The sequence below is a fragment of the Chroicocephalus ridibundus genome, chromosome 3, assembly GCF_963924245.1.
Source record: "Chroicocephalus ridibundus chromosome 3, bChrRid1.1, whole genome shotgun sequence".
NCBI classification, from domain to species: Eukaryota; Metazoa; Chordata; class Aves; order Charadriiformes; family Laridae; genus Chroicocephalus; species Chroicocephalus ridibundus.
Genome location: NC_086286.1, coordinates 62,395,888 through 62,421,545, shown reverse-complemented (window position 1 = coordinate 62,421,545; position 25,658 = coordinate 62,395,888). Strand labels below are relative to the sequence as shown.

General features: G+C 37.7%; 1 protein-coding gene across 2 annotated transcripts in view; it reads right to left on the bottom strand.

The window, feature by feature from the left end:
• The window catches only part of SYTL3 (synaptotagmin like 3), a 35,197-nt gene extending 10,139 nt beyond the window's left edge, over positions 1-25,058 (bottom strand). The window contains exons 1-9 of one of the 2 annotated variants that reach the window (XM_063329416.1): positions 24,742-25,058; positions 20,204-20,772; positions 18,645-18,860; positions 14,929-14,993; positions 12,551-12,602; positions 11,110-11,182; positions 10,073-10,145; positions 6,574-6,698; positions 2,658-2,801 (exon numbers count right to left, since the gene is read on the bottom strand). In XM_063329416.1, the coding sequence (XP_063185486.1) occupies positions 2,658-2,801; positions 6,574-6,698; positions 10,073-10,145; positions 11,110-11,182; positions 12,551-12,602; positions 14,929-14,993; positions 18,645-18,860; positions 20,204-20,313 (858 nt within the window). In that variant the 5' untranslated portion in view covers positions 20,314-20,772; positions 24,742-25,058. The remainder of the gene's footprint in view (positions 1-2,657; positions 2,802-6,573; positions 6,699-10,072; positions 10,146-11,109; positions 11,183-12,550; positions 12,603-14,928; positions 14,994-18,644; positions 18,861-20,203; positions 20,773-24,741) is intronic. The other variant, XM_063329417.1, reaches the window with a different exon arrangement.
• Positions 25,059-25,658: the final 600 nt, after the last annotated feature.

Below are 25,658 nucleotides of genomic sequence, written 5' to 3'. Positions count from 1 at the left end.
TATAAAACATTCTGTTGCTTCCATAACAGCCTTGAAAAATTATGACTGTAATTGCAGTTCTACTGCATTGCCTTTTTCTCTTTAGTAAGCTTTCTAGACTAAGAAAATGTTTTCTTAGGTAACTTCTGGATCTAGAAATTGTCTCCAAATAAAACTGCCATGTGGCTTCCCATGATAAAATGAGACAAGTTTCTGAAAGGAAGAGAGTGAAAAAAACCTGAGAAATCTAAGAACAAAAAGATACAAAACATCAAACTAGACTGCATTTAATACATAGCTCATAGGGTACACTGCTGAGACGTCAGGTTCTATCATGTATTAAAGGAAACAAAAGTGGCTTTGTATATCCAGTAAATATTCTACAAGATTCCCCAATTCCATGTAAAAACGGCATACTCCATACTGCAGCAGACTGTTCAGAAAAGATTAAAATACAAAGACATCCAGTTGTTGTATGTTGGTGCATAAAGAAGATGTTTCTTAGCTCACCTCTGACACTTTGCTGTCCTCTCATCTACTCTTGCCTATGGGGCAAAGGTTTGGATGCTGTCCATCCACATATATAAACAACATTTGTGTCCAGCATTTACAGAGATCATGAAACTGCAATGAAGGAAGAGACTACAATCCTTTCTGTGGCCCAGCACAGACATATAATTTTATGGTGCTATCTAGCCTTCAGTGTAACAAATTATCAATTCAGTCAAAATAGTTTGGTCTCCATTCATTTAGAATGATACTCTTTAAGGTGAGCCCTAGAAATTTTTCACACAGCATATGTCATGAAGACACAATTGTTGTTGTGATTACTCTCACAGCAACACCGTCCCAGATCGCTAAGGTATCTGTGTAAGATCACTCCTCCCTCTGAAAGTAAACACCAACCCACGCAGGACTGGTTTACCAAGGAGTTCTGCATTGCCCAACCCAGCAGCTAAGAGTTCAGAATAGCGTTTATAAGATCATATCTCTCTTCCATGCAGATGCTGCTCTTCGTTTATGCAGTTTGCCAAATATTCATTTTAAAATTCACACCAACAGCTTAATTAGATTAAAGAAGCTATCTCCTCTATTTTATAAGCTTTAAGTAACAGACAAACTTGACAAAAGAAGGGTCAGATCCTTATTGAGGAAATGACAAGAAGCGTTAGGACTGTTTTGACCCGATGTTTATTGCAAGAATCTTGCTCCCTCCACAAGACGTGTTATCAGCATAATCAATCTCCCTTGCAGCTTTGTTCAGCTCTGGTCTTTCACTCGCTGACATATTTTTATTCATCTGACCAGAAAATGCTTATTTTCCCCCAAAATCCTTCATGACAAAGGAATGCAAATAGATTTTTGTCTTAGCTCATATGTCCTAAAAAAAGTTCTGCAAAAGCCCCTGATATTTATTCCACAGAACCTCTTAATTATTTAGAGAGGCTGGGTAGGTGTTCTGATTAATGATGTTTGGACTGAGTATCACGTATGTCTCCCACTCAAGCAAAAGCCAAATACATTCAATGTAGAAATCAGTTATCCTTTTGGTTCTGTGAACAGGGATTTAGCAATGACTTCATGTATTGCACTCCTGGTGGCATGACTGGAAGCAACACCATCTGATATTTTGGAAGATACATTTTCACGGAGTGGTAATCAACATCCAACACTTACCCATAAAGGGAAGTTTAATGGATCTTGACCTTTCCCTTTATAAGACAGTAGAAAATACTTCACTTTTAAGCCTAGGCTGTCTATAGTCCAGTTCAAACGGTTGTCATTAGAATCACAAATGTAATCCAGAACTGTTATCCATTTGTCAGTTTAACACCTTGGACTCCACAGTGCTGTAAACTATGAGAGAGCACGAAGGTCCTTGTGCATTTTTTTATTACTCTGCAAAGTGACCAGGCTGGTTTAATTTTGATTCCCTAAAAGTCATTTTAGTGCCCTCTTTTACAATATCAGTCATGGATTCTTTGGATACTTCCCCCTGCTTAACCTCATCGCTAATACATAGAAATTAGCTTCCACGGTAAATCACAGAAACTTTAAAGCATGTGCTGAATTCTTTTATACCTGGCTTCCTTCTCTCTCATTTGCAGGATTCAAAATGCTATCCATCAGAGGATGATTCAATGCCATCCCCTAAACCTATGAACTGCTCTCCTGGCTTTCATCACTGTCAGCTTCCTCTTCATTCACTGACATTCTGACATTTGAATTTCCACTGACATTTCCACTACCACAGTTCTTGCAGAATAACAAAGCCCTTCAGATAAATGAAGTTTTAAGAGAAAAGGCTAGCTACTAGGTTAGAAAGAACTGTGTCCACGATATCAACCCCAATATAAAATGGGGAGAACATTAGTTGTATTTGCAAATTTCAGAGGAAGCTGATCTATCAATTATTCATTATTAATGGATATATCCATCTATCAATTATCCATTATTAATCTGACTGGGCTTCTGCTGTAAAAGTATTATACTTTCACGGTATTACTATGAGGACCATGCCAAAGGCAGTCAGCCTTTCATCAGATACAAAGTCAAGTAAAATTCTTCCTGCATTTTGTAATATAATCCAAAATACACCAACATTTTGCACAAGATCTTAGCTTTTGTATCTGTCCCCATTAGGCACCTGTTCTGGTGTGCTTCACCCTCCAACTTACATGTTTTCTGCCATCACAGAAAACTGCATCACTTGTGGGACTGGTTGTCATGTCTTCTTCCTCCTTGCAATTCCTTTTGGTCAGAATTCCACTGTCATTTTGGGCACTAGTGATGAGCTGTTGAAGGCTGGGTGTACTTTTAATCTGTAAGAAATTCAGCAAGTAACTTTTTTTAATTTAAGAAAAATTTCATGATTCCTTCAGGAATGCTATCAGAAAAAAAAAAAATCAGTAAATACAATTCACTCTGATCAATGTCACGCAGGTGGCACACTTTCTAAGACAATGTAGTAACTTAATTTAAATGTTGACTTACAACTCTGTCATCCCAGCTAGTAGTACATTCATTATATTCATAATCTTCTAAAATCAACATACCACCACCTAATCTAAGGATCACTACCACAGCAACTACTAACAACAGTCTACTAATAACACACCAAAAGTAGCAATAAAAGGCCTTATTAGCCTTAAACAAAACAGTAATTTTGCAAGAAAAAAAAAATCTTGCCTCCAGGAAATTAAAAAAATTAAAAATAGTGTTTTGCAATATGCATGACACATGCCTATGTCTACCCATGCCAGAACAAATATAGGTTGAAAGAGACTTGAAAACAGAAACAGACTCACAAGTTCTTACTTAGCTTTTATTACAGAAAAAGTTTAAATTTCTGAGGTGTTCTTGACTTTCCTTTGACTAAGTCCATTCACCTTTCCAATCTTCCCATGAAAACCCTGATCATTTCTGGAAAATTAAGGTATATATAGTAGCAAAACTCCCTGAGATTTACCTTCAGCCACCTCTGTTACCAATAACAACAGTTAATGGAATGAAGAGCCAAAAGACTAATACATACAGCTAGAAAAATGCTGAAAATAGATTTTAGCTCATTCTGGCATGCCACTAGCCCTGGATAATACAATCTGTGCAAAGTATGATCATGGTTCAATGGATAGGAAAAGAGTGAGGTAAGAAATTGTACATAGTTAGGATCTAAGAAAATGATTTATTTTAAAAAATTGTGTAACACAGATTACCTGAAAGACTAGAAAGAACATAGTGTGACTGAATCAACAAAAAGGATAGGGACTTACTTGCATAAAAGGAGCAGATAATATATATTTAACAAACCTAGGAACCCCTCCTGCACAGTCAGCAGAAAGCACTGAAGAATGAGGGCAACCGAGGAGATAATATATCGAGATTGCTTCTGAAAAAACAGGATGTGCAAAATCCAAACCAGTATGCTGTTATTATAGCACACAGAAATTGTTATGCGTAATAACTGCCCTACCTTAAGAATAGATGTAAGAATTCATTAAGTCCCCTTGTGAGAAGGAAACAGACAGAAAACGCATTCAGAATATAGCCTCAAAAAAAACCCAAACAAAACCAAAACTTCATATTTCTCAGCAGAGAGATTGTCTTCCACTTGATGAAAACCTGGAACACCACCAATTTCATTTGCTAACCAAAACAACCTACTACACACTGAATTTTAGCTTCTACTTGGATCAGAAAGACTTCTCTATTGTGTTAAACAGAACATAAGCGAATGACAGGGCAACAGAACTACCAGTGCTAAACTTAGCATCAGGTCACATAAGCAAGACTCCCACCTAGCCCAGCTCTAACGTCTGCAGCCGCACGCATCTGCTGTCACAGGAGGGGTAACCCACAGCTACTGACACACCACAAGCAGCTCCCAAAGCTTGCACATGTCTGCTTGTTCCCCAACTGAGGCAGGTATAATTGCAGTTCCTTTAATGAACTTAGAGATTCTGATGATGAGGCGCCCTAGAAAACACTATTCAATGAACTTCCTAAATCCAGATTTTACACTGGTTGGTAGCTCTTGCCATTGGATTTTTAACTATTACTGAAGTTAAATATAATCTCTTTCAACTTCAATCTGAAGGAATCAAGTTCCAAACATATCACAAATTTGGAAAACTTACTTAAGAAACAGATAGTGCTCTTGAGACTGAAGTGGTGCCCCAGCCTTACACCCTGCACATTCAAAACAGCAGAGTTACAGCTATTACTTCCCAGTCATTCCTGGGAGAAAAATCCACACTTTCTAGCGGAAAAAAAATACAGTTTGGATTCATTCTCTGAAAATTAAAGTTCTTTCTGGGGTGGAAATCACAAGTAAAATTTCTACATCGTATTTTGTTCTACGTTTCAGTAATTAATTGTTTTGCAAGTGTAATTTAAAACAGGTTTTGTCCCTAAACTTAAGTCATAGTTCTTGTAAAGATGTAAACAGCTACCCTTACTAGAGGAAAAACAAAGATGGAAAAGAAAAAAATAAATGCAAGAATAATGCAATAGTGCCATTGACAGACATTAAAAATAATTTTTAAAATCACAGTAAAGATACAAAAAAGACATCATATAAGTGCAGGGATAGACAAGTAAAATTTCCTTCAATATTAAAAAAAAAATAAATGGCAAAGATGACATTCACAAGAAAAAAGATCCACAGTAATTCTAGCAAAACTATAATTCTAGTTTAAATATAGTCTAACTGGTTCGAATGAAACAAAAGCTCCCTGACTCAGAGAAACAGCGCTCGGACACATAAACAATATTGAAATCTATCTTTCAAAATCTGTAATGCAAAGGGTGGACATAAATTGAGTCCTAAATCTTTAAATGAGCAATTAAAACCCCACACAAATAATTTGGAATCTCCTACTAACACATTTCTCAAGCTAAAGACCCATATCCATCTTTTAAATATGACAGGCTGTGTGTGATCAGCATGCAATGAAGCAGTTTAAGTTCATATTATCTCCAACTCTGATGTTTTTCAATGCATTAAAAGAGCAGTGCTCTGCCAATGGAATAAAGTAACACTGAAGTGTGGTTTGCCACAGTGAAAGCAGCACTCAGGTAGTTAGTAACTGTTTGCCAATTTTGTTTATAAAATAATTGCATACAAAAATACCAGAACTACTTTCACAGAGTTCACAGACCTTGCTGGGCCAATTCAAACCACTAGTCCATGTGGTCTGACCTCCTGTCTCTTCCATTTATCAACACCTAACACTTCAGAGGAAGTTGAAAATTGTGCACCAAGGGAGCTGTAATATTTGCCATGAGGTCTGGCCCAAAGCAAAAGCTTTTCTCAGCATCTAATTCAGGCACTTAGCAGACCGCATTTACCTCATTCAGATGAACAAGGTGATTCAGTAAGCACCCATTATATGGAAAACTGAGTATGGACAAAGTTCAGTCACTTGAGAGGTTAAAGTGAAGTGTAAAGCAGATTTTGTAAAGCAAAATCTTCAGTGTTACTTTAAAGCAGATGTGTGACATCACCTTTAGCCCTGCACAATTTGTGGAAAAACAGATGACTGGATTTTTCTCAAACTTCTCAAGAAAACACTGAAAGCTAGAGACTGTAACCAAAGCAAAAGGAAAAGGGAAGCTGCCCAACAACTAACAGCAGTCAACATTTTCTCCTTGCCAAATCAAAAGTGCTCAGAAAGTGTCAGGATGGGTTTTGGATGGTCATAGCTTGGTCCTGTTCAGCAGCAAGAGGGGCAGGAGGAGGACAAGAGACCAAGCATCTCCCTGCAGTCCAATAATCACACAGAGCAGACATCAATCAGCCCCAAGAGAGACTGTGAGCATCTGAGAGCAAAAGAACCCAACCTCTCCCTCCCTATGTGAGGGTCTTTGTAAAATCTCAGTCTAACATTTCAGCTCTGGGCTGAGATCAAGTGTGCAGACTCAGTCAAAAACCTTGTGAAGAATCAGAGTTCTGGCCACAGTCAGTGAATGTCAGCTAAGCCCTGCTCATATAATAAAAGTAAAATTCCACTGTGTAAGTCATTATTCTTACAAATATATTCCATTCCTGAAACAGCCCTTACAGTTAGAGACTGTGTATAATAATACGGATACCCTGCTTGTAAGGTTGATGGCAGTGTCAGACTGGCTCCTTCTTTGCTTCCTTCTTTCCATGTTCTGCCCATAATCTGTGGTTAGGAGACGTCTGTCAGCCATATCATTCTGGGACTTAGAGATTTCTGAAGTGAAAATAAAGAGAGAAGTCACTATAACAAATGTTGCAAGTAATCCTTGCAAATCCAAGATTTATAGGCTAATTTTGTAGCTTTCAAATTTTCATCCTGGAATTTTAGTATTGATCTCCTAAGGGTACGAAACAGATGGGAAGGTAAATGCTTGTCCCATTTTGTATAATTATATTTTGCCTACCTAAATCTTTCCTGCTGTTTCAACTGGAAATTATATTCCTTGCTTCCTATCATTATAGCTGCTGCAAGGAATTCTTGTATGCTATCAAATACAGTTTCCTTGCAGAAGTAGCTACTACAATTCCTATATACAGTCTGATTCATAAAGCAGTTTGGTTTGGTTCAGGATAGAAGCAAGATCATTATAACAACATAAAGTGACATGACAGTGGAAATTAGAAAGCAGAGCATATTGGAAAATATTTAGACATTTATCCAAAATACGGATGAAAGGAGAGATATTACATACTCTGGTCCCAAAACACATACAATTTTAAGAACATGAGTAGCCCCCATTGACTTCAATAACATTACTCATATGGATAAGCATATTGAATTAGCACTTCAGTAACATCTAGTTTATTGTCAAATAAATCTATAGGACAATTGGACATTTAGTGCACCACTTTTTGCTTCTTATTCCTCAGGGTACAGTCAGAACTTCACTTAAAGTGAAGGGCAGCACTAATCCATGATTTCTGAAGCTGAAAACTAGCAGGCTTAGCAGCAGACACTTTGTTGTAAATCCCAGATAGACTCTCATGAAGAATTAACAATTTATAAGCAGTACATGAAATAGCTATCGTATGTTTAATTCATACAGAAGAAATAAATATTTCTCTCACAACATGAGCCTCTGTGGAGGAACCTCAGACAGCAGACAATATGTCATTAGGGTATTCAAAAACAATGGCACGCTTAAGTGTGATTTTTAAAGCCACTTTGGGTTAGTTTTGCTCTTAGCAGCAATCAGTCCTCAGATGTTTACTGTACTCTGTGTACACCATTAAGGCATCATGTGACATACTCATAGGCAAGCTCAATTAAGTCATCTTGGACTGTAAATGAAACCGGGTTTTTAAAATACAGAGTGAGATCAGAGATCATAAAGGAGACTGGAGTGAGAGATCTAATGGAGTAGATAGAATCTGAGTAGCTTGACCAGCAGCAGAAGCAGAAACACTAGCTTGCCTCACACTCTCTTAAAATGAACAGGTTACAGTGCAGGTTACTGTGAGAAAAAAAATATTTTCAGTTTCTTGTCTATTCCTCCTTTGACTTCTCTACCCAAATGGTCAGTAAGACGGACACTACCTCCAGTGCAAGGGACAATTTTGCACTGCAAATAAAACTGCAACTACCAACTCATTTTACATTCACCAAATGGTAACCATTGGATTATAATCTCCTGTTGCTGCCAAACCATGTTGGAACAGGAGGTAACAGCGTAAAGAGCAGACTGTACAATGGCAGCATTGTGCTGCGCGCGCTAGTCCTTTGTTCCCACTGCTCTCAGACACACACACGCACACTGGCTCCAGTGATAGAATCAGAGACATAACGAGGTTCTCCAGGTTTATTTACTGCAATACACAAGATCTGGGTGTATTAAATACCTCTGCAAACCAGGACATTTTTATCTAGATAAGATATAGAGTACTAACTTTAGACACTCGTGACCGAAAGCATTTATCAGCACAGTACCAGGCTTCATTAAGAGGCCATGTTGCCTGAAAGAGCTGTTTTCTTAAGTCAAGAAGCCCAACTTTTTCTCTCTATAAAACTTCCTATGCTTTTTAATTATTGACTTCGGTGACTGCAACAGCCTGTTATTTTCTCAGAAATTAAAAGGTTCTACCCGATGATAGCACCTAAGTGGGGTTTCACATACAGCTGAACTGAGCTAACAACTTGCTGCCATCACCCTCTGCAACCCCGGCTCTTCCCTCATCAATCCCTGGCTCCTAGATACATGGCCCAGCACCCTCTGTTGTGCAGTCTCCAACATATAGACCGTACCTTGAGCCTATTTAACTCACTAAACCAGCAGAAAAGTACCTATGTGTTTTGTCTGGGTTAATGTTCTGCCCTTTTAATTATCTAAATCAGTTTCCAGAGGGGTCCAGAGACACTAGTGGTAATTCAAGTGAAGTGAAGGCAGCATAAGGCCAGAAAAAGGGAGGGAAGAAAGATGTGGGAGGAGTAGGTCCTTCCGTTTGGTAGCAGCAAAGTACTAAATTAGCTTGCTGCAGTCCTGACAGTGTTTACCAGTAACTGTGGGATATGACCAGGCTTCAAACTAACAGAAAGCAGAATAAATTACTTTGCATCCAATTCTGTGCTGTCTCAGCTACCAGCTTCCAGTAACAAAGAATCCTATGCCACCCTACACTACACTTCTCTTCAGGAGAGAGAGCCATTGTCTGTCTGCATAGATTTAGTATGTGTTCACACAAACACAACATTAAATTTTTGTACTTAAAGAAGAATACGCCTTTAGGATGAGTGGAAGAAGTTAGAGGAAAGACCAAACCAGAGCTAAGACAAGAATTAGGGGGAAAGGCAGAAAGGCACTAAAGCCAAATTTATTCAAGTTTAATCTCATATTTGGTGTTGTCTAAGATGATGCTAGTAAGAAAACACTAAGGGTTGTTCAAATACATGCAAATCTGCAAGCCCCTGTAATCTTCATGAGACTCAGAAGTTGTTTTCCTCTGGTCACTGATGCCTTTAATCTGTTCTTCACAAAGACAGGCTGTCCCCAGTGTAGTTAGCCTTAGAGGGGCATACACAGTCTGCACCCTAAACAATAGCAGGCAGCGTAAAGTGAATGGAAGGAACCAAAAGTATCAGAATGCAAGAAAAGTTGTTAGGACTGGGTGGCTCAGAAGTTTGCACTGAAAAAAACCACACAACTAGATAGACTGAGAAAGAGGAAGGAAGTCCTCCTGAAAACTGCCAGGGAATGAAAATAAACTCTACTTCCACTACATGACAGGTTCTTTGATGGGGTCAGTTGGGGTTCAGTCAGATAGATCACACCAAGATCACTACAGTAGAAAGTGATTATTACTCTGTGCTAACATGACATATAATTTATATTTTAAAAAATACAGTCTTTTCACCTCTTTATAAAAAAGGCATTCTGTGTTGGTATCACCAGCTTGTTAAACAACCAGCAGATTACTGAAGGAAAATTAGACTTAGTGTACTATTTTTCAGGTTGGCTTAGTCTTGGCATTAGTCATTTCAGCCATTACTCAATACCTTTTGTTTATCACTATTTTTTGGCCAACAATTTGGACAAAAAATTGAAACATTTGACTACATTACTCTAGAATAACAAAGCAGTGAAAGTTACTTACTTTTTATATGTGTTGTGAGAGACAAAAACAAGTTTTCCACAGATTTATTAAAACTTTTAGACTGTCTGAGTTCCTGCAAATGGGAGATGCCAAAAGTAAGAAAACACAAAATATTTGCTGTTTTAAAGTTTCCATGATCACGTATCTACAGACCACATAACAATCAGATGGTAAGGCTGCAGCCCTTTGCTCACTTCTATCGACAAATGCATCTGAGGACATATGTTGACACGGTTGGAAACTGTCACACTGATGCTTGAAGATGGAAAATAATCTTTTCAGTTCCATACTTTTTGACATATAAGTGGAACTCCTTATAGAAAGATCACATAGCAATTTCATAAATACAACTAATTACATCACTGATTTGTTGTAACGTATTTAATACTTCAAGTAGAAAAGTCTTATCCACTACAGATGGTCCTGTGCCTCTGAATCAAGAGTTTTCATCAAACTCCAGGTAAGCACGTATTAGAATGTTTACATAATTGCAACGTGCTTCAAAACCAGGGCCTGAGGCCCCAGTCCAAAATGAACTGCAATCGTAATTTAGTGCAATTTCAATGAGTTATGAGTCATGTCCTACTATTCTGTCCACTAGAAACTGTAATGCAAAGGCAATCATCAAATTCACCACTTTTCACTCAGTAATGAAAGTAACGCATGGAATGATCACTTTATAAACGACTATTGAGTATCACAGGATCATGGGATCCTTCAGGCTGGAGGGGAGCTTAGGAGATCTCAGTCCAGCCTTACGTAGCAAGGCATCAAAAACCAGGTGCAGTATTCTACTGCCTAATAAAAAAAAAACTCAAAAACTGAAAACTAATTGAAAACAACCTTCATGATAGAGTCTGGCCTTTCTCTCCTACTACCAATGCAGCATTAAAAAAATAACAAAGGAACACAAAGCAGCATTTATATTGCAATATGATGCTACAGCAGTTGCTATTTACTGCATTCCTGTGGCTGGCCTTTTCATACGAATGACACCCTAAGAGGAGCGTGTATGTGTATATTATGCAGATACATACATTTACTGCCATGTTGCTTCCTGCTGAGGATTCTGTGAAAGGAGGTGGAGTTGGAGGTACGACAGAAATTTTACTAGAAATTTAAGAGACAATAAAGAGTGCAACAATTAATATATTATGCTAATAGATGGATAAATAAACCATATTCATGCACAGTATCTTTATTATCCGTCTTTCCTGCAACCTAAAGATCTTGGTTGAGATCCTGTGTGTTTAAGAGTTGCAGCACAGGCTTATTGCCTGTCTGTAAGAATTAGGACCACCTTTCTATCTTCTCAATCTTGGGTTGCTCTAGGCAGAATTACTAATTTAAAACAATCCCGAAGACCTAATTTAGGACAGGCTTCCCAGATTTCTATATGGCTGGCAATATTACAATCTGTGTCCCAAGTGTTAAACCACAATTCCTGTGTAACACACCTCATTCTCAGTTTCAGGGATGTTTTCAGAAAACAGTCATCTTTATTTACAACACTAAAAGGATCCTTCCTTGCCTGGGCCTAGAGCTGTTAGAGCCCCTTCACAGCATTCCAGCCATTTCATCTGTTGCAAATAGCCCTGGTCTGTGAAAAAAAATTTGACCATTATCTGACTGATTCTGTTATCACGGCACAATCACGGACCCTAAAGGCAGGCAGTGAACTTCCGTTTTGATTCTCTTTTACCACATCTCGGTAAACACAAGTCCTTATGTAGCCCTGGTTAAGATCGTATCTAGCTGACTATAAGTTTCTGTCTTATGCAGCTATGCCTCACCAGATAATTATAATAAAATTGAAGCCCCCTCTTTGTATCTTATTTTACTTTTTATTTTTTTAAGGAAGAGGGTTTCTTTTATACAATATAGTTTAAGACAACTGTTATTTCATGATATATCACTGATAACAACTTCAGTATGGGCATGCTTAGGCCTCAAGTCAAAGCATTTATTCAGTGTAAACTGGATTTTTTACTTGTTTTAAGTTTTGATAAGTGAGCACGTTTTACAGCATACAGAGCTTCTTGTCTATTATTTATTCCAAACCAATCAAATCAGCAACATCTCCCATTGAGCAAATAATGCTATTGCTATTACACCTAGTAAATAATTCTAATCTCTGACCATTTACAAGTAGTGTGTAAATTTGAAAGACAACGGTGTGAAGAGGTATGCAAAAAAAATACACAGATATAAAAAAAATAACGCATATTCCTTCAACAAAATAAGAAACTATTACTCTAAACGTAGTACTCTTTTTTGTACTTGAGACTCTTTCTATGGATTGCCGAGAGACAGAAGTGGCATTTTCTTCTATGCTTTTATCATCTGTACTCCAGAAATATTTAAATTTGTTTTTCATAATAAAAAAAATACTGTCTGCTGGCTGGTTTATAACACACAATATATGGCCTATACAAAGTCTCGGTGTCCTAGGACCATTTGTCCTTTTATGAGTCTTACCTCAGTTTCTGATAAGATTTCAAGAGCTTTGCACCAACTGTTTCATGTCTGCCTGTGAAGGAGAAATAAAATAACACCCAAAGGTCATGTAGCAACAACAGCAGTTACACCTGTATAATACATTTTAAAATCAGTGCCTTTTCAGGAACTGGCCTGTGTTTACAGAAGCTCATGCACATGCAAGCCAGGAGTGAAATCAATCCCCACGGATGTATCCGCATACAAGCCAAGCAACACACAAGTCTCTCCTGTATCACAAACACCATCATGATTTCACCTTCACCTCTCGCAGGTGACACGTTCAGATGAGCTCTTCACAAATGCTGAGGACAACCATGTACAGATGCTAACAGGCCCTTTCCTAGAGGTTACTAAGTGCTCTCAGCCTCCTGAGGTCCAGAAGGTAGGTAGTGCCTGGGCCTACTGCACTAAATACTTCAACCATAAAAGTCAAACACTATGGAGAGCTTGAAAATGCGTACAAGAGCAGGCACATGGTCATCTCTTGCATCTTATGAAAAATTCTTTTCACTTTTCCTACTAGAGACCTGAACAGTCACAAAAACACATGACTACCTCACAACCAGGAGCAAAACCCTTTGCTAGGGCCATCCCTGTGGGGAAACCTCAACCATGTCACGTTCCTCAGGTGAGCAGACACATGATGTAAAGAACACCAAGGAGCAATCGCTCCACCAGGCACGAACAATGAAGACTCATAAAAATGCAGTTTGCTCCTGAGTGAGTGCCAACAGGAAGAAGGGCTAGATGCAAGTAACAAATGGCCAGCTGAAAATGCCTGGAGTGGCTTTAGCCACTAATCATTCCTAATACAGAAAGCAGCATGGGATCTATGCTTTGCTGAAGATGTTATTAATTATAACATTTTACTTACATATAAGTAGCAGATCTTGGCGGTGGTAGAAATAATAATCTTTTTTTGATGTTACAAATTTCAATCAGAACTCCAGACTTAATGCTCTGCTATTACTAAGTAATATTTGGTATCTTGATTTATTGCAGCATTATATGATTTCTTAGATTTTTAGTTTATTAGTCAGTAAGACAATCTATCACTTTTATGAAAATAGTATTTTTTCTTTATGTATAAGCTATACAAAATTAATGAAAAGCATATTGATGCAACTTTTTTTTTTTACTCTGCAACATGAGAAAACTTCACTGTAATGTATACGTTTTCAGTTAAACTTACTTTACAGTGAATACTTCACTTGTGTTATATTCTCAAACCAGAAGAGGGCACTGTGTCTCCGAGCGTGAAGGATACATAACCACTGCGGCTGCTGTTTTTTAAAAGTCTGCCATTTTTTAACCCCTTTAATCATATCTGTTGGTCTAATCAAAGGAACTGAACAAAACATATTCTTCCCTGCAGGCTTATAATCTATATATCCTTTAGATCTTTGTGACTTCAACATTATTACTGTTAGACTAATTCAGCAAAACGCTTCAAGCACCCACAAAGCTTTGATAATGCAAGGTGAGAACTCAATTATTTTACTGAAAAGAGGGACAGTTAGTATCTTGCAATATCAGATTCGGTGCCTGAGAACAACAGCTACAGTGCATTCCTTTTTACCAGCTATTTTTAAATCTAGATACCATGCAGATACTGGAAATGAAACTAACATTTAGCTACAGTCAGGCACAAAGTGAAATAGTTGCCTATCTGAACTGTTGCTTCATGGGAAAGAGGAAGGAAATCCTCTCCACCTTATTAGTCATTGTAGGTGAAAACCAAGACTAACAGCCCCTTCACCGGTGAAACACATTGCCCATAGGGCAATCCATCCACATCATCTGTAACTTCTTTTACGGTTTTGTATTTTTAATTGCACTGAAAAGACTGAACACAAGGCAATGCCGCAGCTGGCTGAAAGTAAAGAAACAGAAAGCATTTAGCTCACTGTTGATTTATAGCTATACACGTTTGTCTTTATTCCATTCTGTCATTTTTTTAAGCTTTAGAGTTTTCTCAGTGAAAACAACTGAAGTTTTAACTTCGACAAACCATGGATGCCAGATCATTTCCTTCCTGCACATGTATTTTAACATTTCTATGTTTATTTCATGTCATTGTATTTCTTAGAAGCCTTACACGCTCATTAATTCAAATTGATATGACCAGCAATTTTCTTATTCTTATTACTCATAAAAAATAAATTATACTTTTAAACACATTCTGCTAGGTTATGTTCATGTTTTATTTAGTGCATAGACAAACGCACTGCATGATAATTTCTGACAAATCTCTCACCAAGTGGAAGAAACATTAAATACAGTGGCAGACTACATTCTGTGTTTCACTTGGAGGACTACACATTACACAGCAGTTTATGGTCTGTTCCAGCAATTACCTTCACCTGGATATTTCTTTGCTCGCTCCTCAAAGAACCATTCACCAGCCTTTACTTTAACATCTCTGAAAAACAGGCAAAAGACATTTGAATCAACTTTTCCAAAGTGTATTTCAAGTGTTTGATAACCATTTAGCAATCCAACAATCCTTCTTAATCCTGCCATAAAACTAGGATTTCATGACTGCTCGCTCCATTGACCGATTTTGCTGTGGGTCTGTAAGCAAAGGATTCCTCCCCTCCATTATTTTTTTTCCTTTTTGCTATGTAGGAATGCCCATGGAAAACAATATATACTGCTCTCGGCATTGCTCTGAAGCCAGGAGTTCTGGGTCCATTCCAGTTTATACAACCAACCTGCGTAACAGCCCCAGGCACTTCTGCTGACACCACTGCTTACAGCTGCAGCCTACTCTGAGAAGCAGGGAAAGTCAGTGATAGTGGATACGCTCCCAAGCAGAACTTGGGATGGCTACCAGGGAACACTGAGCTCCACAACCCTGATAGTGTGATAGCTTCATGGCCTATCTGTCTCCATTTTGTGGAGGTTAACATCAATGATGTCCATGTCATACACAGGCACCTGGATCACAGGATGAGAAAAGTAATGATTAACAAGTATAAAATGATATCAGACTAAATAGCTCTGTCAAGGGCAGATTTTCAGCAGATTTGACTCTTGCGTTTTGTTGTCTCCAACTGAATTACATGAAGTCTGCAATCTGAACTCATCCGTTATTAAAGAGGCAAAAAATTCTCCAACTGAGGAGAAGATTCTCTGGAGTCTTCAGGTTCCAAATTCTCATCTAAATGTTTTACTAATTTTTAGGGCATGTATAATATCTCTGTTCCTTGTGGATTTTCTGATGCTTATTATAGGATGAAGTCCCACTGCAAAAATTTCCTCAGTGCAGGCACCGATAAACTTCCTTCTCTACCCAGTAGTTCGTTTTCCTTCTATGAAATTAATCTCTTTATTACCATTCCCACTGCCAAACTTGCTTGCAAATGGCAACAACATAGAGACAGTAAATTCATGTAAGGCTTGCCTCCTTAAGAAAGAAAAATCTCTAAACAAAAGAGCTATGCTGATATCCACCAAAGGCCACGCAACAAAACCGCTGGGTCTGACATTTCACACCTCACCTTACTCTATGGTAAGACAGACAAACTACAGATAGCATGCTGTTTGTTTTTTCTGTGGCTCGATTTTAAGGCATTTAAAATATACCTTTGTAAGTAGCAATGCAGAATATTAAAAAAAATTCACTACCTGTGTAGATCACACTATTTATTTTCATGCCTAACCATTGATCCTTGAGCAGAACTGAACACAGAGGAGTTTGAAAATTAGGTTAAAATAACTTTGAGACGGGATACTTATTTACTTTGGGCAGAGACCTATTAACTAATAAATGTCTGAAATCTTTGGCTGCACTAGATCTTCAAGGGCTCTGCATTGGTAGTGCCTCAGTTCTCATCTCCAGCCTTCCCCTTATGTTCTTCACACTACCCATGGTTATCATGCCAGAGTTTAATCTCCAGTTCTGCACAGGCTCATGTGATGATGAGACCACTAACAAGATGAAAAAAGATCTGGAGATCTGGAAATACACTTTTTTTTTCTTTTTTTTTTTTTTTCAGGCTAAAGAGTGTATTAAGCTAAGCTATGAGCAAAAGTATGACAACGAAGCTGATAAACAACTATCTTTGTCAAGTAAAATAGGCTAACCTTCTTCAAACCAAATGTCTGTCTAGACACCTAGAAGAAAAGACTCCTTTAAAAAACACACTATACCAACTCCATTCACATAAGAGATGCCTCTTCCATGTGAGGAATACAAACTTTGTCAGTTCACAAGTCTTTTTAAATTTCTTATTTTGTAAACAACAAACATTCACCTATCCCAGTTCTTCCACTGAGGCACTTAAGCACGTTCGTTACAAATATGACCCTAGTGTCTACGTGAGAATCTCCTAGTGCTGCTGCTGATAATGTTTTTTTGAGGAAAAAAATACGCTACTGGTAACCAAATCTCAAAATTGGGGTTGCTCTGGACTTGAAAATAAGCTCTTACATTTCTTAGTCATCCTATTTTTCCCCTCACTGGGGTAAACAAAATGCACTGAGTAACATTTACCACACTGCTGCGCTCCCTACCCTTCTTCACATTTGCAGCCTTGATGAAAAGCTCGCTGAAGGGAACGGAAGAAGTCTGACCTATTTTAATGGACTTTGCATCGCGACTAAACCAGATCAAACGTGCTGTCTCTCTGCTATAAAGAGAACATCAATGACAGCTGAAGAATTCCTCTATATTGGCAAGACAAAAAAAGTAATTTCCTCAAGAAAAAGTAAAAATGTCTTTTATTTCTTTTAAATAATGCTTTCCTGGTTTTACCATAAAATATCTGGACAAGCTTATGAAATAATTAAGGGTGTGCAGCACTATACAAGGCAGCTTAACAACTAGCTACTCCGTTAGGGGATTTCCACTGTGGCCACAAAATAACTGGAGACCAATTTATAAGAAGAGGAAGTGGAGGGAGGTATCTAGAGGGGAATACTGAAAGTTAATTTTTTAACCTTTCCTTTTAGTGCTTACCGTGTGAAGCACAAGATAGGGAAATATATGCATCAAAATTTAGTAACTGCTTTGTATCAAATATAGACGGAGCTAATCTGTCTATTTTATGTATAAATCACAAAATAAACTGAGGATTTGGAGAACAGATTTTTAGTGATAGTTTATAGTCTCTTCCAAACTATAGAAACTTCAAACTAGTAGTAGAAAATCATTTAGGTTAAGCCCAATACCTTGCCTTACATTTCTCAGGCATTATTTAAATCTCATTTTGGCATCTTAAGAGGGAGTGAAGTGGTGCGTTAATCTTGTGTTGGCATAAAGTAAAATTTAATCCAAATCCTCACCCTTTGTACAGGGATATATATCATCCAGCAGAGCTCTTGATTCATTTTCAAAACTGTCTTTCTTTGCCTACGTAATATTATTTTTCACCAATTTGGTTTAGAAAGATTCCGATAAATAGGAGGGACTATGATGGAATCTTTTGATGTAAAAATTGTACCAATACAGTAAAAGATTGTTTCCCATTTCCTGGAAAACGAAAAAAAGCAAGGTGACACAGTAAAAGAAGAAAACAACTAAAAGTAAATAAATTTTGATTTCTGACCTCATTTAAACAATTCCTGATAATGTTATTAAAGCTTTTTGCTTTTTAAATATATAAAAAACATGACTTCAAATTATTCATCAATCCAGGTTCCTCACTCCTATAGTATGAGGCAAAAACCTCATGATTAGGAAATTGACAAGAAATTGGCTATACTAACCAAAACCACAGCACCTTCAGCAACTTGTTGTGATGCACTGGTTCCGTATGGAGTCAGGGGAAGGAGTTCTATCTACAATTCAGAAACTAACAACTGTTAGCTTTCCCGTTATCATTTTTGTCACTCTGACTTACCTTGAAGATCCATTTTGCTAAATACAGGAAGGGAAATTCTGACTACATGAAGTAGAACATAAAATTCCCATCAATTTCATTGCTACCAGGACTTCATCCAACATTTTTATTGTGCCAGAGGCTTTGTTTCATTAAAAGTTTAAGCAACAGATACACACAAAACCAGCGTGCATTCACTGGATAACTATTGTAAAACAGCACTTACCCAAACCAGTAAAATTTCTTACCCGTGAGCATAACAAACAGTGCATTTCCAAAGGCAGGGATTCAGGCAGACACGGCATTCAGAGCACACTCGATGACTGCACCCGTTGCATACTGCGCCTCTGTTCATCAATAACCCCAGTGATTTCTGACAGCGAGCGCAACATCTCTCCTGGTATTCATGGCTTACATTTCTTGCCCCTTTCCACCGAAGCTGCTGCAGCTGCAGGTTCAGTTTTCTAATCCCCCAGGTTAAAAAAAAAAAAAAAGGAAAAAAAGATAAAATAGACCAAAACCCTCATGTAAGTCACAAGTTTGACCTCACCTGAGCACTGTCTGAAAGTGTCTACACACAGCATTTTTGCACTGTGACTGTATACACAACCACAACTGTGCATACAGAATAACCGTCTAGTACAAATGGGGTTCTGTTCATGTCAGTTATGCATGCCCAGGGCAGGGCACCGCAATTGTGTGTGCAAGTGATTATATATTCACATACAAAACCTGAGACTTTATGGTGCTCTCTTTCATTTGATGATGTTTTTTATCTTATTTATCCAAGAATCAAACCCCCTATCAAGTAAGAATAACCATAACAAATGCATCATCTGAAAGTTAAATAAAAACCATATCAGACCAAAATATCAAAGCCTCTCCCTTTCATTAACTTTGCTTCCATTACACATGCCAATAATCAAGATCTATGTTTTTAATTGTTCGCTACCTCATCAACAGTTGTCAGGGATTTTCTAACCCATTTGGACTTTCTTTATAACCCTTTACATACTTTTCACACTCATTTAATATGTCCAGGAATACCTACATAAATGTTTGCTGTAAACAAAGTTTAAGTTTCGACATTTAAGAGACTGAAAATTTCTAATTTAGCAACACAAATACCCTGTTTTACAATGTGACAAAGCAGGGTACAAGCTGCAAGGAAATCCTTGCCTTAGCCCTGATACAAAGCAAATAAAATGCTGGAGGATTATCCCTTATCCTTCACAACTGACACACTCAGAGATAATTAAATAGAATCCTTTTCCTAACGAATGACACCTATTAACACTAGCAACAACCTCCAAGGCAGTGTGGCGCGCTTGCTACCTGTTGTATGTGAGAAGGGACAGTGACAGATTCAGCAAAATGAAGAGGTATCCAATGATTCTTAACTCCAGTTTTGGCACAACATAAGTTACATGAGCCAGCCAAAGACCCAAACATGTTCTGCGTTACCAGAACTTTATAGGCATACATAGGAACACGATGAGAATGCCATAAATTCTTCATAGGAAAAATACAGGCAGCAGCTGAACTTTCTGTGAAGGCTAGAAGTAAAATTCATCAAGTAGATTATTCACTGACCAGTATTTGCTCATCTTTACTGTAGATTAGTCATTAGTAATAGTAAATCCAAGAAGCTCTGGATAACCCTTAGTTTTCACAAAGAATAAAAAGGCAACAGCTAACAAGAAGTTAAAAAAAAAAAAGGAATACATTTGGAAGGACAGCAAAGAGGAAGAAGAATACTTCTGAGAAAAAAGGAACAGAAATACAGGAATAGGGGAACGGCAGATACCTTATTCTTTCCTCCTCTGTTTTTCTCACCATCTGGTCACGGTACAGGACTTCCAGAACAGCCTCTCGCTCCAGTCCCTTAAGGAAGTTCAGATTAAATTCACAGGCCATGTTCACCAACCTTCACTTGTTTTGTAGACTCCTGTCCTATGGTCCTACTACATCCAGAACAATGGATAATACTCTATAGAGTATAATGTGGTCTGAGTGTGTCCTAAGTGCCTGTGCTCTGACTTGATTGGTGATATGTTTCACTGTGTCATATACTTGAAGAGAAAAATAACCGTGTCTGTCCTCACACAAGTCATCATTTAAGTGTCTCTGCTACCCAGGGAATATGAACAGTTAGCAAGGTCACTGCAGTCTTGTCTTTTTCACATGAAAGAACTTCTTTTCTTCTTTTGCTGAGAGTGGTTCCAAAAGAGATGAGACCTTGCAGCAAGGTCCCAGATAGGGCTTAATTGTCACCAGATGGAGAGACAATTCACTAAGAGATGGCATAAAGGAGCAGGGCTGGGGGCTTGCGGGGTGTGTGTTTTATTTGATCTTGTAGACTTGGGATTTTCAGGCCTAGGGAAAAAAAGAATACATGTTATTATCTCTTCTCCTCACCTCTTCAAGACATTTCAAATAGTATGTGAAGACCACATTTTCCTATACTCAGACTTTTCATGCACTAATTCAGATAGAGGAGAGGTTTTAAGACAGTCATGTTCTTCAGACGGTCTCACCATATTGTCCATTAACACTCAGCCATGTACCATCACATTTTCTGTACAGTCAATGTAAAACAACCAATAAAGAAGCTTAAGTTAGTTTTGAACACAGGCCTACAGGTCCCATGATTGGAAAAGTCACACTGGTTGAGACAGAAGTGCCCCTTTCTAATCTAATCTTACTGAAAAGACAAAACATCAGAAGCCTAAGAGGAAAGAGGGGAAGATGCTCTCTAAGAGTCACTTCTATCAATTACCTATGTCTGTTAAGTCTTGATAAATGGTTTAATACCCAATAACGCTATCACCTTTGTTAATACACACAAACATTAAAGATATATATTATTTCCAGCTCAATGCACTAAAAATTTTTGCCCCAAACTGATTATATTAATGTACAAATATACGAGAAGTATGAAATTAAAACAGAATCACAACTGTGTTTTGGGTATATTCTGTGACCTTCACTTTTGTAAAACTTCCACTAAAATAGAAAATAATTTTAATATACTTTGCAGCAAACCAGAAAAAGAAAATTATTATTCAATCTAATTCACCTTACACACCATATTCAGTTTTAATACTACTGCCTAGTGTCTAGTGTGTATTACAAGAAAGGTAAGAGAGTTCCACTTTCGGTACACCAAATATTAGAGACGTGTATATGAAAACTGGTTCAAGTGTTTCCAACTTAATCTGAACTAAATACATACAGCTAGCCTCTAGACAGAAGCTCTAGACACTAGGACAGAAGGGTAAATCTTTCCCAAAGCAGTTACTGATGTTTCACTGATGGACCTCATCTGAGAATCTGACCAACTATCTGCACTGCTGGATCATTATTTTAAAATACATAGTGACAATGTATTTTTGTTGATGCGGGAAATTACATACAGCTTGCTCCAATTAAGTTAATTTCACACAAAAAAAAGCAGGAGGTGATGATTTGTATTTAAAAACAGTATGCATTCTCTTCTATTTTTTTGTGAAACCCTTCAACAGACACCAAAAGGACAAAGCACTTCACAGAAGCAGTGTTAAAAAAGAAAAAAAAAAAAGATTGGTTTCCTGTGGAAACAAAAGAGACAGAGATAGGCATAATCATATTTTATTTCCTTACCAACTGCAATTTCACAGGAAATTACTCAGTTGAAACCTAAAAAGCCTGAGCAATTTTTTAACACACTGTATGTAATTTTCAAAGGCCCCTTCATCCTTCACCTGCTTTCATCTTTTACCTCAAGAATACCTCACCTCCCAGGACTGATGAGCGTGTTCAGAGCCTTCAACTCCATTTAGGTCAATACAATCTGAAAGACCAGTCAGTACAAAGGCGGGGACTTCTGCACTATACAGGTAGCAAAGCACCCACTACAGCTTAAGTTACGCTCTCTATAAACTCCCCAGATTTCCAAAGGCTAGCATATCTACAATGTCATCAGAAAATCCCACTGAAGCATCAGTAAAAGCTAGCAAATTCATGATAGTTATTATTAGGTGGATCCAATAAAACTGCTTTAGAGATCTTAAAGAAAATATACGAATGTCTTACACAGCTATTAAGAACGTGCCACTGTAAAACAGTTACTAAGAGCAACATCTGCAGTTAAGCAAGCACAGAAATAGTTGCTATTTGATAGCTCCTTCAAATTCTTTAAAAAAGGACCGGCTCTCTTCATAGAAGAGTGCAAAGTTTTCGATATTTCAAGCCTGTTTTGTTTGGGAAATGGGTTTCAGATGACATCTTAGTCTATGAAAAATATTGAAGGCATATCAAATCTTATTTAGAGATGCATGTAAATTTTAAAAAAAAAAATATGTTTTCAGCTATTCAATCTTGCATAAATCTAAATGGTGTGAGAGAAGGAACAGCTTGGAGCTTCCCCTTGTTTCCATTTTGGCTTGCTCACACCTATTCTCCCCAGGAGACACGGTTTCTGCCCTAGCCAGGGCAGGATTCTCTAGAAGGGCATTCGACCTCAGCCTGTCACTGATACTACAAACACCATCATCAAAAACAGCTGGTCTATTGCTACACTTCATATCCTATTCACAGTGATAAATCATAAGCATTGAATCTAATGCCAGCAGTAGACTGCCAACAGGGACTAGGATGGAAAGACGAGGATCGTCTTCTGGCATCAAACAACAGAACAAGCTTACTGCAGAGTGAAGTGCCAGGGGCCCGACATCCTACACTATCTGTACTATGCAGAGAGGGAAGAAGCCACCATGGCTCTCTCACCACTGGCCAAGATCGTCACATGCTGCAGAGAATAAAGCTTAAAATATACCACGTAGCCAGCAGCTCTACCAATATTACACCTGAACATCCGTATGGTTGGTTTGTTGGGTTTTTTTTAATCTTCATGAAGATTTAAGCTCAGACAATCATTGTGTTCTGTCAATTTTTCTTGCACATTCAGAGATAACTCAAAATCTAGCTTAACGACAAGGTAGCTTTAAGAATAAAGTACTATATCCCCCCAAATGGGGGATAATGCGTGTGCCCCACAGCAGACTTGAGGTCGTAATCGTTTCACAGCAATGTTCAGACTGGACTGAAAAGCGCTCTGTTTTCCTAACAGAAAAGAGAGCCTTTCTAACACCAAAACTGCCTACATTAGGTTAGTTTTTTGTCAGTAACAAAGAAGTGGTGCTTTCAGTAATGATGCTCCTTGGCAGGAAAAAACAATCTTAAAAACCTTCACAGATGCCCTACTTTCATATTTACCCATTGAATCCAGCTCGCTAGCTGTTTTACACAGTCAGCTAACCTCAGAGCCAACCACCTTGTATGTAAAACCAAAAGCAACAGCAACCTCTTTAAAAATATCATGACACTTCTCCCTTTTTCAGCACAAAGCTCACATAAAATACTTTGTTCAAGCATTATTTTAAATTACATACTTAAAATAATATAGCGTCAGGCACCTTGTAGATGGATCAGTAGCTTTCTGAAACTATCATGTGAAGTCTCAAAGCCATCTTAAAAGAGATGGGACAACCAACATGGTCACATCTTAGGAGAGGGAGGCATACACGCACACGGGGCAAACTCAGCAGACCATGCTTTTTTCACTTGTATCAGGCTAAAATAGTATGTTACGTAACTGAAGAGCAATCAAAAGGCCTACCTCAGACAAGATTAAGTTTGCAAAAGGTAGCTTAATTTTTAAGTTCTTGAACTTAGAAATGCCTGACTTAGCAAGCTATTTTTTCTTAAAGCAATTTTACATGTAATGTATTATTGACGTCCTTTCGGATCTTTAAGCATTAGCAAAATAATGACAATTAAATGAGTATAAATAAACTACTCTTCTAAAGTCACAGCCTTCATTGACTTGAGATAACTGGATTACTTCATCCATTAATCCAGAAGATGGATGTAAGACATCAGTAGCTAGGACACGGATTAAGGAGGTTCACAGTAAAAATGATCACAAAAGCTCCTGGAATTTATGGTTATTTTCCATTCTACAGAGGCAAATCACATAAATTTATTCTTACTTTAAAAATTACAAGTGTTATTTTATATTACCTGGCTGCAACAGTTGTATTTTCACATCCTTGCATACATGCATGCAAATTATTTGTAACTTCTTTGATAACGTTTTACCAAAGTTATGTCTTGTGATTTTAATAACATCCCACCCCAGCACTTAAAGTAAAAAACAAAAAACAAAACATAGCCAAACATGTTTTTAAGTTCCAGTTTGCTGTTTCCATGAAATCTTTGTAGTCTGAAACCCACCATCTCAGTAAGTAAAAATGCATTCCCCTGTGCGATGTCATATAGAATAGATTAAAACAATGTCCTTACCTTTTCAGCAGCCATCAAAGAAAGATGCATGGAAGTACCCTGCATTTAAGAGATGAGTAGCACTCTTATTACTTTTTTATCTTTCCTTAAAGAAAACTGGTGGCTGTTCTCCACCCCCTTTCCTTCCTTTGGGCACCAAAATTAGACTGATGTATATACGGAGGAGCATCCCCAAAACAGCTAAAAGCAAACACACTCAAAGAAGAGCTCTAGTGTTACAACAGCTTTTGCCAAGTCTCTGATTTTGTTACCAGTGACAGCAATTAGCAATCACAGACAAGTTATTCATTTTTCTAACATTAAAAAGAGACTCAGCACAAAAGACTATAAAAGCTGACTGATATCATCAAAATACGCTCAGTCTTCAAGCCACACACAGGAAGAGAAGTGGCTTTGAGTTCTACGTTTCTTTTTCTGATACTATAGATGTGAAAATACTACTAACCTCAGTGTCCCCAGGACTTGCACAGAAAACTCTGCTTGTTTCGTAAACGGTTCTTTCCTGAAAACAAAATGGTTTTCTATTCAGGTCTGAATGACAAAGCAATTAGTACAGATAAAAGTTCAAAAGAATTCTTTTTTATGCATCTATGAAAAGAAGAAAATTATTTTACCTCACAACTGGAAATCTGATCTCAGGTAACGATTAAAAGTTAAAATATTATTTGGATTGGATATCCCAATTCATTCTATTACAGAACCAAGTGTGAGTAATGAAGTTCAAAATTACATCCAAATTATTTTGAAGTCTGGAAAAGAAGAGAGGCTGTTCTTGTAGGCCAATCTCCTTTCTTGTTCCTGGGTCTACCAGATAAACTGTCTGTACAATGCAGAAGCCCTTCTTAGTGTTTTGGGTGTTCTAAGAAATACTACATTTTAGTTAAAATTAAACAAAGCACTGAAATTCTATTCACGTG